The sequence below is a fragment of the Eschrichtius robustus genome, chromosome 4 (assembly GCF_028021215.1).
Source record: "Eschrichtius robustus isolate mEscRob2 chromosome 4, mEscRob2.pri, whole genome shotgun sequence".
NCBI lineage: Eukaryota > Metazoa > Chordata > Mammalia > Artiodactyla > Eschrichtiidae > Eschrichtius > Eschrichtius robustus.
In genome coordinates, this window is record NC_090827.1 from 147,765,158 (window position 1) to 147,777,884 (window position 12,727).

General features: G+C 40.4%; 1 protein-coding gene across 1 annotated transcript; it reads right to left on the minus strand.

Moving 5' to 3' along the window:
- Positions 1–549: 549 nt before the first annotated feature.
- Positions 550–12,484, minus strand: MGARP (mitochondria localized glutamic acid rich protein). Its single transcript, XM_068542345.1, has 4 exons — positions 12,366–12,484; positions 7,282–7,385; positions 2,619–2,712; positions 550–1,276 (listed from the first exon to the last, which is right to left on the minus strand). The coding sequence occupies exons 1-4, from the start codon at positions 12,445–12,447 to the stop codon at positions 834–836; spliced, it is 723 nt and encodes a 240-aa protein (XP_068398446.1). The 5' UTR covers positions 12,448–12,484; the 3' UTR covers positions 550–833.
- Between the last annotated feature and the right edge of the window lie 243 nt (positions 12,485–12,727).

Here is a 12,727-nt window from a genome sequence, read left to right on the forward strand (position 1 = left end):
TAGTTGTCTTATTTATCTTGTTTATTATTTATATTTGTTTAGAGTATTTATATATACCCTAGAACATGAGCTGGGAAGGGTAGGAATTTTTATCTTTTTTTTTTTTTTAATCTCAACACTTAAAACAGTACCTGGTAAATTACAGGTGCTCAGTTAATATTTGTTGACTATGGAAATGAATGAATGAATGAATGAATGACCGCTGGCACAAAGTGCCAGGATAAATGCTGCCTGAAGAGAACTAAACTGAAATGGAAAATACTGGCACAGCCCGCCGTGTAATATAGATGGGAGAACGGATACATATATTGCCATATGCAGAGTTTTCCCTAGATTATGTTTTCTTTGATAACATTGCAATGTTCATGTGATGTTATATGTGTGTATATTAGTATATACTATTTATACGTAGAAATATTAGTGAATAAAAATAGAAGCACTAAAGATTTTCCAAATTTATTTAAATGAGTTCAAATCAAAACTCAAGAATCTAGATTTACATACATTAAAGAAAGGTAAAATTATAGCAAAATTAAAGTGAATGCAGGTTGTATAGATAGCTCAATTCCTATGATATAAAATTTAAATCCACAGGTGAAACTCTTTAAGCTCTTTACATGTCATATTCTGATCCCAGAGAGTAGAAAACTATTCAGCATGCAAAATCTCAAATCTCTCGATCCTGAAATCTACCAGTAGATACCCAAAATCCTCAAGGCACATTAACATTTTCTAGAAAAGAAGCCTTTTTAGAATCTCAGGTTACTGAAACTACAAAAACGCCTATCAGACCCTCTGTGGCATTTTTTGCCCAAGTGTCAATCAGCATGAGATTAGCCTTGGGCTGAGGCGGCCTCAGAACAAACACCGACTTCTTCCTGTAAATCAGCCCCAGCAGAGGATTCTGACTCAACTGGAGAACTTTCTTCTAGTTCAGCATATTCACCACAGCTTTCGTTCTCGGTTGTACCTTTATCACTATCGACGGCAACAGCTTCATCCCGAGCTGCGCTGGTAACCTCTGACGTGGATTCAGTGCTGACCTCTGCGGTTTCTCCCGTCCCCGCATCTGTCACCTCTGACCCAGTTTCAGCACCAGCGGCAGTGGTCTCCTCGGCAGCAGCCTCCACATTGTCTGGGCAGGGGGAAGCCTCTTTTATGACGGCAACTGTAGCACTGGGAAGCTCTGCGGCATCCGCCACCGGAGCTTCCACTAAAGGTACTTCGGGGGCTTCTGAACCGGCTTCCTCGGCACCCACAAGGTTCTCTTTTTCACCTTTAAAATTTAGTCCATCAAGCAAAGTATTAATTTAAAGAGCATGGGAAGACGGTGAGACACTGTGCAGTCATTTTAAAAAATGAGACAGATCAATAAGTACTGATATGAAATGGTCTTCAAGGTAGCCTGTTCAGTGAAAAAAAAGCAAGGAAACGAGCAATGTATACAGTATGGTACTATTTGTGTTAGGACAAAAGGAGGGTAATATAGACCTAGAGAGTTATATTTGTAGAGACCATCTCCTGGAGGACACTAAAAACTGGTGTTATTGGTTGCCTCTGGGGAGGTAAAATGAAGGGTCTGCTCTTCTGAAAACCCTTTTGAATCTGTTGAACTTAAAAAAATAATAATTTCACGTGTATTATTTATTCAAATACAAACCATGAAAATAAACAGGCCATGTGTCATGTGAAATAGCATGGAAAAGTAGCTAACTTACTAGCTGATGACTCTGAGAAGCCACTAGTCCTCCCTCAACCTCAGTTTTGTCATCTGTAAAATGGGGATATTAATAATATCTACCTCACAGAACTATTGGGAGGATTGACTACAATGATATGTATGAAGAGGGGTTTAAAACCAAGGAAGTGCTATGGAAATGCTGTATTTTATCATTTTTACAATCAGCCATCTCATGATTATATTCAATAATGTTTATTAATGATATTCTGTTTCTTATTGTTCTCATGACTAAAAGGTTAAAACTGGTCCATGAGCAGCTGTTTTCTTTGTCCCTAAATAGTGATCATGGTATTTGATAATAATGGCCTTATAGCTGAGATGGAAAAAAGTATGGTTTAAAGCAAGCAGTTTAAGGCAAGAAATATACATTAGGGTGAAAAGGTCAAATTTCTTTTGTTACAAGTTGCCATTTTATCAATCAGATCAACTGAAGGACTCAGTAGACATGACTGGATCTACTAATGTCACTGCACACAGGTGGTCTTAGCCAAAACTGAAACAAAATTAGTTTCATGACTTAAAAAAAATTAACGAGAGAAATGAAAGGTCAAGCTGCTGAGAGAGACAGATACTAAAATTATGCCTGCATGAATGGAAACCTGAGTAGGGGAAAAGTAATATTACCACACAAAGAAGTCAAAGCTGCTGGTCAGCAGTTTAAATGTACAATGTTTTCATTTACCAAATGCCCTCATCCAAAACCTCTAACAATATTCTTTAGGCTTTGGTTGGACTTTTCCTTTCTGAATGAAACTCCTACCCAGAGTCATTTTGGATTAAGTTAGTAAAGAAGCCAAAAACAAATAGTGTCCATTGCCAGACTAAGATAATGCAAATCAGTGCCTCAAGGAAAAAGAAAATAGTAAATTCACTTTACCTGGAAGTGGATGTAACTCTGCTTTGGTTTTTTCTTTCAAATTCGTTACATGATCACTGTGTTTGGCTTTCTCTGATGTGATTTTCTTGTAAGTCTGAAAGTAAATGTGTGCTTAAGTTTATTTCTTGAGCTCTAAGATTCATCATGCCAAGTTTAAAGCTATCTACAGTTCAAACAGGAGAAACCAATACACACCATCTACTCTTCTATTTCCCCTCTGGAAATCTTTGTCAATAAGTAGAATGCTTTAAAAAAGGAAAGAAACAAATGTTCTAACAGAGGTCAGAGATAACTGAAAACATACAAGGTGGATAGATAAAGACCAAGAAGAAAAAAAATTATGCTAGAATCAAAATATTCTGACAGGCATTTGCAAATATCCTCTGGCATTTATCTCAGAGTAATGGAAATTCATGTGCACACAAAAACCTGTACACAAATGTTCACGGTAGCTTTATTTGTAATAGCCAAAAACTGGAACCAGTCCAGACGTCTTACAACCGGTGAATGGTTACACAGACTGTGGTACATCCATGACATAGGACACTACTCAGCCATAAAAGGGATGAACTATAGATACAGGAAACAATTTGGATGAATCTCCAGGTAAAATATGCTGAGTGAAAAAAGCCAATCTCAAAAGGTTACACACCTTAGGATTCCATTTATGTAACATTACTATTATTATTATTAATTTTTTTTTGGTAACGTTCTTGAAATGACAAGAAATACAGAAATAGATAACAGATTAGTAGTTGTCAGGAAGTGGGAGGAAGGGAGGGGGAGAGCAGGCGGGAAGTGAGTACAGTTACAAAAGAACAACACAAGGGACCCTTATGGTGATGGGACAGTCTTGTCTCTTGACTGTGGTGGTGAATACACGAATCTACACGTGATAAAATTGCTTAGGACTAAATACATGTACTTGAGCGTACACACACACACACACACGCACATGCACAAGTGCATGTAAAGCTGGTGGAATCTGAATAAGGTCTACGGATTGTATCCATGTCAGTTTCCTGGCTGTGATATTGTTTTATAGTTAGCAAAGATGTTGTCACTGGGGGAAATGAGGCAAAAGGTATACGAGCTCTCTCTGTATTAGTTCTTTTTTTTTTTTTAAAGTGGGGTAAATCTTTTTTTTTTTAAGTATTTATTTATTTATTTATTTATTTATGGCTGTGTTGGGTCTTCGTTTCTGTGCGAGGGCTTTCTCTAGTTGTGGCAAGCCACTCTTCATCGCGGTGCGCGGGCCTCTCACTATCGCGGCCTCTCTTGTTGCGGAGCACAGGCTCCAGACGCGCAGGCTCAGTAGTTGTGGCTCACGGGCCCAGCTGCTCCGCGGCACATGGGATCCTCCCAGACCAGGGCTCGAACCCGTGTCCCCTGCACTGGCAGGCAGATTCCCAACCACTGCGCCACCAGGGAAGCCCTGTATTAGTTCTTATAACTGCAGGTGAAACTCAATTCTCCCACAATGAAAAGTTTTCCAAAAGTCTTCCAAAATGACCCATCTGTAGGCCCCAGTGAAGATTCCTTAAGTCAGCTAGGTTTAGCCATTAAAAGCAGTAATATGACTGGCCCACAGGTCACTTGAGAAACAAGTGATTAAAGCTATCTTAATCTTAGATACAATGTGCAGGCCTCCTTTCATTTCAAATTCAAGTAGTAATCTCTGGCCTGTATTCATATTAGACAATGATATTTTAAAAATGAAAATCTCACTAGATAATATTGTTTATATTATCTCAGCTTAAAAAAATGTTGGTAGATATTTCTTAGTGGCAGGTAGGATGACAGATTTTTAAAATTTGCATATTTATATGTAGTATTTTCTAAATTTTTAAGCATCATAAACCATTAACCTCATTAAAAGTTATCCTATGCAAATTACAAACCATTTTATAGTATGTTAAAATTAGACTGTGAAAATGGAAAACTCCATAAGCCCGGGGGTGGAAATGTTGCAAAAGTGGCCCTTGAACAAACCCCCAGGGTTTGGTGAATTCTGACTTGAATCATCTGGCTTTGAAACACACAGAGCAAACAGGGTCAGCAGGAATGACAGTCAACATTTTTGTATAAAAGCAGGGAATATTTTCCTAGTGGGGTGGGAGCTCCTGACTAGTACACTGAGTCAGCACCCTCAGTTCTCTGTGAAGTAAAGCTGAACCTGTGCCCAAGTTCATGTCCCTGAAATGGCCATCCCAGCAGCAACATCCCTAGGACATTAGTCTTATTGTTCAAGGGGCTAAAACACAATTTAGCTGCTAAAGCAAAATCAAAGAGATATAAGAATAATTCACACTCATGTGTAACCCAGAGGATCTAGCTTTTTCAAATTGAACATAGTCAAGCACAGAGTAGAAGAAAGGTCTATTAGAAGAGAGAGTCTCAAAATTAGACTTTGAAGTTATTTCCAAATGATATTTTGTATTTATTAAATGTAAGCATCTAAAATCTACCACAACTTTTAGAAACCAGTCTGGCATTTTGTTTTTCCAAGATACCCAGACCCTCAAAAAATGGAAGTGACCTGGGCCTTTCTCAGATTTGCAGAGGCTCTGGTAGTAGATTTTACTTGGAAATAAAAAAGTGCTCTTGCCTAGGGAGCATCTGTGGATTCAATTCAGATAAATCTAATATAGAATTTATTTTAGTGCAGGACAAGGAAGGGAAGGCGAGGACTAGAATATGGGTTTTTGAGTGCCTCACGTTCTGTATTTCCTCCTGAAAGTAGCCTAAGATTCTTGGGAATTAAGGCTTCCAACATTCAAGATTAAAACTACATAATCTTAGAGGTGGAAAGGGACTTAGAGATCATCACCTTGTCCAATTTCCACTCCCACTGTGACAGAACAAGGCCAGAAAGAGCTCTCAGGAGTAGCCAGTCTCTAACCATCCAGTTTAAGATTGCTTTTGCAAAGAAAGATTTAGCGGACTGCAGAGGTTCATGTCTGGCACTGGTAAACATAATTAGGGGTGTAGTGATGTCCAGATGAAATTCAGTCTTCCAGCTTCCCACACAATCACATGGCCTAGTTTAATCTGTTTTCCAGTGGCCTATATCCAACTATAGTAGCCCTGGGCAGTGAATTCAATATTAAGCAGTAGAAAGATGGTAAAAGCAAAGGAATCTGGGTATGAGTGAAAGCGGGTAGATTAGTGGAAGACAATGATATAAGTGACATGTTTGAACTTTCCTGGCTTCTTGAGGCTTTCAAATTTCTGAAGAGTAGACTATGTATTTTGGTTTCATTATCTACATAGTCCTACAAACTGCTCCTAGTTATGACTAAAAATCTCTTTATGCATATTTCTATAAGGTCAAACCAAAATATAGTGATTGTAGTGATTGTGTAGTCTTATGGTTCCTGAAGAATATATACTTATTCTACTTTTATTCATAATAAAGATTAGATTTCAGTTTAGAAAGTTTATGACAAAATGAGGAATGATTCAAATCAATAGGATTATTTATTTATTTATTTATTTTTGGCCACACAGTGTGGCTTATAGGATCTTAGTTCCCCAGCCAGGGATTGAACTGGGCCCACAGCAGTGAAAGCACTGAGTCCTAACCCCTGGACCTCCAGGGAATTCCTAGAATTATCTTATTAACTCACAAATGTTTCTTTTCTTTTTTTTTTTTAACCTCCAAAATCATACTATTAAAAGCTTTGTTTTACAGTGATTACTTGTGCGGAGTGGATAAGGAAGACCAGGGAGGAAAACATCCTTTTGATTTTATATATGTCTATTTTGAATTTTAAAAAAATATATAGATAAATATTACTTTTAAAAAATAAAAGTAAAGATATAAAGCTAATAAAAAAACTATGGAGACAGTGAAAAGACTAGGGGGAGAGAGGGAAGAATGAATGGTTGTAGCACAGGGGATCTTCAGGGCAATGAAACTATTCTGTGTGCTACTGTAATGGTGGATACATGTCAGTATATATTTGTCAAAACCCATATAATGTACAACACCGAGTGAACCCTCATGTAAACTACAGCCTTTGGTTAATAATAATGTATCAGTATTGACCCATCAGTTGTAACAAATGTATCTCACTAAAGCAAGGTTGTTGATTTGGGAAAGGGGGGCAGAGGGGTGAGAGGAAGTATATGGGAATTCTCTGTACTTTCTGCTTAGTTTTCTGTAAACCTAAAACTGCTCCAAAAAATAAAGTCTATTAATTTTTTTTTGGCCGTGTTGTGCAGCATGGGGAATCTCTGTTCCCTGACCAGGGATGGAACTCGCACCCCCTGCAGTGGAAGCGTGGAGTCTTAACCACTGGACCACCAGGGAAGTCCCATAAAGTCTATTAATTTTTAAAAAGTTTCACTCTCAAAACAGTTCTTGTCAAATGTTAATAATAGTACCTACCTTAAAGAATTGTTGTAATAATTAAATGAGCCATGAGTCTGTCACGTGGTAAACACTCGCATGTCAGCCATTAGTACTGTTAGTATTTATAATAACATTGTTTTTAATGAAAGTCACCCATAGTTAGTGGTATGAAGTATTTTATACTTAAAATTTTTTTTCATAATCTTGTATATTAATCCCATGTCTTGATCTCGACATTGCTTTGAGTTTTACCACAGGTTGTAAAATATATGATTTCCTGAGCACCAAGGTTATTAAAACACTTACATAATATCCACCAGCACTGACTGTGACACCTACAACCAGATAATAGATCATATTTGATCCAGATGATCCGGGGAATTTGTTGGATGACATCCAGCGAAGAGATGCTAGGAGAACAAGTTTAAACACGGTTAGCTCCACCACGGGCAAAACTATTTTAAATGATTACATCCAAAAGAATTTTTTTACCCCTCAGTGAACCTAGAATCTATTAACATCAACTGATTTTAGCTTAAAGGAATACAGTATTAGAAGGTAGGGTAATAATTCCACTTGACAATTTTCTTAATCTAATTTGATAATTACTTATGAAAGCTGTCACCCTGATGCTTCGCATCATGCTTTTCTTGGAAGGAATGCAGACGTGGGTAAGGAGAAATGACAAAGCATTAAACAATTTTAACAGTCAAACGAGATGCATGTGAGCAAAAGAAATCCATTTATTGTATATTCTACACCACAGGATTCAATGGAAAAGATTATTTTTACAAAAAATGAATTAAATACATTTGTGCTTAAAATTTATATGTTAAATAAAACATTTATGTTGAAATCCAACGCATTTCTAGAAATCTATAATACAAATGTAGACATAGAAAGAAACTTTAATTCTTCTAATATAAAACCTTTAAAGATGGGCAGATAGAAGCTTTTTTTAAAATTTTTTAATTTATTTTTTAACATCTTTGTTGGAATATAATTGCTTTACAATGGTGGGTTAGTTTCTGCTTTATAACAAAGTGATTCAGCTATACATATACGTATATCCCCATATCTCCTCCCTCCCACCCTCCCTATCCCACCCCTCTAGGTGGTCACAAAGCACCGAGCTGATCTCCCTATCCTATGTGGCTACTTCCCACTAGCTATCTATTTTACATTTGGTAGTGTATATATGTCCATGCCACTCTCACTTCGTCCCAGCTTACCCTTCCCCCTCCCCGTGTCCTCAAGTCCATTCTCTGCATCTGTGTCTTTATTCCTGTCCTGCCCCTAGATTCTTCAGAACCTTTTTTTTTTTTTTTTTAGATTCCATATATATGTATTAACATACGGTATTTGTTTTTCTCTTTCTGACTTACTTCACTCTGTATGACAGTCTCCAGGTCCATCCACCTCACTACAAATAACTCAATTTTGTTTCTTTCTATGGCTGAGTAATATTCCATTGTATATATGTGCCACATCTTCTTTATCCATTCATCTGTCGATGGACACTTAGGTTGCTTCCATGTCCTGGCTATTGTAAATATAGCTGCAGTGAACATTGTGGTACATGACTCTTTTTGAATTATGGTTTTCTCAGGGTATATGCCCAGTAGTGGGATTGCTGGGTCGTATGGTAGTTCTATTTTTAGTGTTTTAAGGAACCTCCATACTGTTCTCCATAGTGGCTGTATCAATTTACATTCCCACCAGATAGAAGCTCTTTTAAGACAAATGTTGCCATAAGGTCATATCTAAAATAGAAGGGCAATTTTGTACAAACTAATAGAAATAGATTAAGGTACTGTATTATTCTATTTAAATATATTAACTTTATAGTTCTAGAATTTGTATATACCATATGCTATGGAATTGAAATTTTTATAATAGACTCAAAGCTAGAAGAAGCTTAAAGTTCATATAGCTCAAATTCTCTACTTTAAAGACAAAGAGGGACTTCCCTGGTGGCACAGTGGTTAAGAGTCCACCTGCCAGTGCAGGGGACACAGGTTTGATCTCTGCTCCGGGAAGATCCCACATGCCTAGGAGCAACTAAGCCCGTGTGCCACAACTACTGAGCCTGCGCTCTAGAGCCCGTGAGCCACAACTACTGAACCTGCATGCCACAACTACTGAAGCCCGCGCACCTAGAGCCTGTGTCCGCAACAAGAGAAGCCACTGCAACGAGACACCCGTGCACCACAACGAAGAGTAGCCCCCACTCACCGCAACTAGAGAAAGCCCGTGCGCAGCAATGAAGACCGAACGCAGCCAAACATAAATAATAAAATAAATAAATACATTTATATTAAAAAATAGATTATAACTGTAGGGACTTCCCTCACGGTCCAGTGGTTAAGACTCTGCGCTTCCAATGCAGGGGGGGCAGGTTAGGTCCCTGGCTGGGGAACTAGGATCCCATATGCCGGAGGTGCAGCCAAAAAATAAAAATAAATAAAGCAAAATAATCTTTAAAAAAAGAGTATAACTGTAAACACAACACATAAGGTCCCTAGCCTCAAAAAAGAGGGAAAAGATGTACAGGCGAAAAACTGTAGACAAATAACTGCAATGCAGTATGACAAATGCTGTAATAGATGAAAGCAGAAGCAACAATAGTATGAAAACGCAGTGAAAGAACTCAGCTAGGGGGCTCAAGGTAACTGCCACAATTGAAAAGACGGGACCTGAGCTTTGAAGGAAAGTAGGAGTTTGTCAGATAAACAAGGGGAGGGAAAATTGCATTGGAGGAATAAGGCAGAGAGTGTGCAAAAGCATGAGACTTGTGTGACTAGGAAAACTCAACGTATTTTGATGTGGCCTGACACAGAGAATAAGGGTGTAGGGACCAGCAAGAAGTTATGATTTGCAGAAAGCAAATCTCAAGACATTTGCACAAACTACAAATCTCCATAGTAGCAAAAGTGGTAAGATTTTGTATATATGTTCTTAGTTTGGATATAAATGATCATCTCTTAGAAAAAACCAATTTTTCGCTACAAATGTGCCCAGAGAGGCTATGGTAAGAGGTTATGTCTTTGACTTCTAGTGGAGCTTTTGTTGGTTTAAAAATACAGCTGTTATTAAATAGGGAATATATGGCTTTCATAGTTGGCAACCAGGTATAAATTTCAAAAAGTTTTTTTAAATAGGAAAAAATAGAGAAAATTACAGAGGTTTAAGTAAAGACAAATACAATTATGGCAGAGTTATTTAAAAGAGCAATGAAATGGGAAATAAATATTTGGTAAAGATTAGACAAATTTTAGCATATTCATAAATATGAAACAGATACTTTAATTTTTGCAGAAGACTGTCTACACGAGAAAATATTTACAATATACTAAGTGAAAAGTTATAGCAAAATAATCTTTACAGGACTATCCCAGATTACGTACATTGTGGAAGCAATGTACATAAGAAAAAAAAAATGCAGGAAGGGGGGAAAAAAGGTCTGGAACACCACGTACACTAAAATGTAGATAAATAGTGGTATTGACTAAGTGGTAGGATTACAGGCGACTTCTATTTTGCCTTTCTGAGTTTTTCCGGTAATCTACTGTAAACCTAATTTATTTATTCATTAAAATTTTACATTTTTAAAAGCAAAAACCAGAGAACAAAATTTGATGAGGCACGGTTAAAATTTTATCCTTCAATAAACTGAAACAATTTCATTTTTCATCCAAGTTGGAAGTACCAATACAAGGTTAATGTCCATGACCGAAGCCAAATTTCCAGTCAATAACAGTTCTGAAAATACATAAATGAATCAATGGTACAAAAAAGTAATTAGATGAAAATGAGGAAAAGACCAGTACTGCTACAACCAGTATTGCTAACTACCTGTTTAGAATTTTCAAACTCCTTTTCTTTTGCCCCAAGTTGGGGAGGAAATTATTTGAAATATGTGCAGCTACCAAAAAACGATGTGCATGCTTGTCCGTGAGGACGGTGAGGGTTGCGTTCAGAGAGCTCGAAAGGCCACGGTCAGGGCCTTTTCCATCTCCCCACCCCCAATCACAACAGCCCCGTTATCTTCTGAACTTTCAAAGGAATGGCTTCCCCTTATTTCACCAGCGAAAAGTGTGCTCCATCTTACTCGGCATAAAGATCAGGGAAAACGAAGACTCCTTATTTCTGTTACTGGAGGCAACTTCTTCTCAGTAGCATTTTAAGAGAAAAATAAAGCGAGTTACACATACCTTCCTTCCCTCCCTCCATCACCATCACCACCGCAGGCCTAATCAAAGTGGAAACAAATTGGCCATGGAATTTTCCGCAGGAGTCGTTCTCTTTCTCCCCGACTCCAATGCAAGCCTTAGCAAGTGGGGCAAAGTGAAGGGAGAACTAAGAACTTTCCACGAGGTTGTCTAAGAGCCGGCGCCCCAGTCAGGGACGGAAAAGAGAAGGAAGATGCGCGACGACTAGGAAAGAGCCGGCGGGGGCGGAACTGCCCGCGAGCGCAAACCTGGGCGCAGGGCCGCCGGCGGCTGGAAGGGAAAATGCTCTCCTGCTCACACTTCAGCACCTACGATGGCCCAGGCCCTAGGCTAGGCGCTTTCGTGCGTATCAATTTTTATTTAATAAGCTTCCAGCTCTCACTGCCACTTCCCCTTCAGGAAATTCGCTCCCTTTCCCCGTGCTTTAGAAAATCTACAGGTGATGGATACAGGGGGGACGCAGCCCAACAGCTGGAGGGCTCCAGATCTCTCTGCAGCCCCTAAGGAAAGCGTTTCGAAGCCCCTTCCTCACCGGGGATGCCACGGCCCAGGCTCGTGGCTGCCGAGTCCTGGCCAGGTCTTGAGTCTATTTACTCAAGAGCATTTCCCCAACTTCTACGGGGTTGGCACTGCCTTCCGCGCACCCTGCCTGGCCCGCAGACCAGGGTCCATCTTCCCACCCATCCCTCTGCTTCCTCGTGAAGTTGGAGAGAGCTTTGGGCCCTGTATTAAGACAAGGGGTAAGCTTTGCCGACTTTCGCCAGGCACTTTTCTAAGCGCTGTTAACTACATATTAACTCATTAAAACTCATTAGTGTCCCCATTTTGCAGATGAGGAAACTGAAGTTAATCACTTGCCCAAGATCAAGATTCGAACCCAGGAAATCTAGTCCGGATCCAGAAGCCGCGCTGGAAAGGCACCCTATTTCCAAAGTCTCCAAGAATTTCGAGGCGATTTCCCGGCCACCCTCCCCCTCTTCCCCGCCCCCCACCGTCCCCATCCCCATCCCCAACCTCAGGCTTCTGATGCCGGGGTTGGCTTTGGCCCACGAAGGGCAGGCGGGAACCGGGGCGCCCGCGCGACCTGTGCGCGAGGCACCTGTGCTCCTCAGGCTTGGACGCCGGGAGAGGCCCCTCGGGCCAGCGCCTGCGACTCACCGTCCTTCCGGAGCGGCGCGGGGCCTGGGGGCGCCCGCAGAGGCAGCGCCAGGGTCTTGGAGACCGCCCTGCGGAGGTACATCGCGCCCGGCTCCCTGCACGCCGCTGCCGCTGTAGCCCCGCGGTGCTGCGGGGCGCGGCGAGCCCTGGCGAGCCCCGCCCCGGGGAGGGGCGCTGACCCCTGCCCGCCCCGCCCCGACGGCCCCGTCGGGGACGTGCGCAGGGGTTGGTCGTGCGCACCTTCCTCCCTCAACCTGATCTGCAGGCTCTGTCGCCTTCGCCTGGGCCCGAGAAGCTGACGGTGGCATCTCAGAAAGGGGATGGGGAACCGAGAAGTCGCCGTCATCTGCCTGCCCCGTACT

Coding starts and splice junctions, on each gene's coding strand:
- MGARP (XM_068542345.1), bottom strand. CDS start 12,447: ATGTACCTCCGCAGGGCGGTCTCCAAGACCCTGGCGCTGCCTCTGCGG. Junction 7,386..12,365: donor CGCGCCGCTCCGGAAGGACG/GTGAGTCGCAGG, acceptor TTGTTCTCCTAG/CATCTCTTCGCTGGATGTCA. Junction 2,713..7,281: donor TCAGTGCTGGTGGATATTAT/GTAAGTGTTTTA, acceptor ATTTACTTTCAG/ACTTACAAGAAAATCACATC.